Source organism: Brachyhypopomus gauderio, unplaced genomic scaffold (genome assembly GCF_052324685.1).
Source record: "Brachyhypopomus gauderio isolate BG-103 unplaced genomic scaffold, BGAUD_0.2 sc509, whole genome shotgun sequence".
Lineage (NCBI taxonomy): Eukaryota > Metazoa > Chordata > Actinopteri > Gymnotiformes > Hypopomidae > Brachyhypopomus > Brachyhypopomus gauderio.
The window spans coordinates 42,501-45,000 of NW_027507330.1; the positions used below are offsets into that span (position 1 = coordinate 42,501).

Genomic DNA, 2,500 nt, shown 5'->3' on the forward strand with positions numbered 1-2,500 from the left:
TGTAATAAGAACAGTGATGTGATAATGTGCTGCATTATTGGGCTGTATTGTGCTATGTTATTGCACAGAGTGGTGTGTGGTCTCCTGGAACACATTGCCCAAACACTCATCAGTTAGTGACCTGTGACGCTTTTTGGTGGTGGTGTTGGGGGGGGGTGTACTTTCAGAAAAAAAATGAGATTTTTGACATGGGTTCACTCTAGAGTGTTATATTACCGCTGCATTGTGTCCTGCTCTCCACAGATTGCCAGTTTAAACTAGAGGGAAGGACAGTGTTTTACATCCCCATGGACGCCCTGCAGTGCAGCCCAGACGGAGCTGCCAGAGACAAGGGTGTGGTGCAGAGGCTGGAGGGTAAGAGCCAGGCAGGGGCTCTCAAAGGCCTGGGGGCCCTGTACAGGCCCAACTCTGTCCAGTGGCTTTAGTAGTACCACGTCAATGACTAAATAAACTGTATTGAATTGGGCCTTAAGGGGTTGGTACCTGGGGTAAAGGGACCGTTTTGGGCTATAGGAACAGCTAAGGATACAGTAAAGGTATAGGGTAAGAGAAGGTACTGGTGGAGATGTGCTTTACTGTTTAATCCTGTTTGATGGTGTATCATGTAGAAGTGTGCACAGTGCACATCTGGAAGTGTTTCTGTGTAAAACCCAAGCTGCTTCTGTTTTTGTATATCTCAGTGGTGATGATCCATTGGACACGTCAGATAAAGGAGGTGCTAAAAGCACAGGAGAAGATAGAGATTGGAGACAACGCTGGTCCTCTGGACGAGATCACCTTTTGGAAGAGCCGCTGTGCTGACCTGTCTGACATCACCAAGCAGCTCCAGAAACCTGGGGTCTGCCACATTCAGGCCATACTGGAGCTCTCCAAGTCCCCTTACGTACCTGCATTCTGCAGCATGGCCAAGCAGATCCAGGTACAGGAAAGAGTGTGTGTGTGTGTGTGTGTGTGTGTGTGTGTGTGTGTGTGTGTCTGTGTGTGTGTGTGTGTGTGTGTGTCTGTGTGTGTGTGTGTGTGTGTGTGTGTGTGTGTGTGTGTGTGTGTGTGTGTGTGTGTGTGTGTGTGTGTGTGAGTGTCTGTGTGTGTGTGTGTGTGTGTGTGTGAGAGTGAGAGAGAAAGCAGAGAGGCTATGCACAGGGGTAATGGTCTGAACAAGAACATTCGCTCAGTGTTGATGATTTATAGGCAGCTCCTGAACAACTTCTCCTCACCCCTCAGAAATGAGGCCGCGCTGTAGTCGGGCATTACTGTGATGAGTCAGCTAGGCTGCTCATTTAAATCAGGAGACAGACCATGTCCAAAAGCTCTGTCTGAATGCCCAGTGTTACGCCTCACATCACTCCTTCTCCGCAGGCCAGTACTTGTAGTCTGTACTGATCATGAATAAGACTTGGTTTTGTCTAGGGCTTGCTGGTCCTGGATCAGTGTGAAAGGGCAGCCAAGGCCTTAAACCCTCAGCTTAATTCAGGGCAGACCGTGAGAGCTCGGGCATCTGCAGGCCTCTGTTTTATAAACTCTCTGGAGACCTTGAAAATCAATGTTGTCAGAGTGAAATCAGAGTGGAATAATGAGACATTCAAAGATGATTGACCCTTTGTTTTACCTAATCGCTGCTCTTAATGTTCAGACTGTAGGTGGACTCAGCAGTATGCCGGACCACAGGCCTTTGACAGCAGAACTCTACTGGACCTTTGCAAAGCATGAAATGACTTAACATGCTGCTCAATTTACATCAGTCATTGAAATGGGTTTACTGAGGCAACCCAAGTAGAAGATTAAGTGAAGTGATTTTAGGCGTTGTAAAGCTGGTTTGATTGGATACTGTTTACTACCTGCTTTTAATTGAATGTGACTCAGAAAGGAATTGAATCACGGCATCTTAAGCTGATCTCACGGAACTCACTCAGAACTGCAGCTGACGTGTTTCACGTTCCTCCAGGACGGCTCACTGCAGGCCCAGTCCAACCTCACCTTCCTGTCGCTGCTGAAAGGGCCGTGTGAGGAGCTGGTGCAGCTCAAACCTCACCAGGTCAAGCCCAAGCTGACCCACATCCTCAGCCTCATCCGGATCATCTGGACGAGATCGCCCCACTACAACACGCACGAGAAGATCACGTCACTCCTCTGCAAGGTACAGCGAGGGCGCCGTTACTGGTCTAGACGTGTTTCCCTGCTGGTGGAATCTTGATGCACCTCAGGTTCTCGCGCCGACCCTGATTCTCAACCGACAAGCAGAAACTTCCGTTTTTGAACTCACAATCACTCGTGTTTTGGTAAAGGCTCCTCTGATCTGTTGCTTATTTCAAGGGTCTCTACACTCGCTCAGCTTGGCTGCAGCATCTTCCCAGGAAAGACCTGCTCGATCACTCTCCCACTCTTTCTCTCCCTCTATCCTCTCACTCTCTCTCTCTTTTCTCCCTCTCCTCTCTCTCTCTCTTTCTCTCTCTCCATCTTCCTTTCCTCTCGTTTCAGCACTTCAAAGCGTGCTGTGCTCCTG

General features: G+C 48.9%; 1 protein-coding gene across 1 annotated transcript in view; it reads left to right on the forward strand.

Annotated features, from left to right (window-relative positions):
* Nucleotides 1–2,134, forward strand: part of LOC143506801 (dynein axonemal heavy chain 2-like) — a gene marked incomplete at its 3' end in the record, with an annotated part of 14,569 nt that extends 12,435 nt beyond the window's left edge. The window contains exons 6-8 of the mRNA XM_076996407.1: nt 244–354; nt 681–919; nt 1,943–2,134. Coding sequence (XP_076852522.1) covers nt 244–354; nt 681–919; nt 1,943–2,134 — 542 coding nt within the window. The remainder of the gene's footprint in view (nt 1–243; nt 355–680; nt 920–1,942) is intronic.
* Nucleotides 2,135–2,500: the final 366 nt, after the last annotated feature.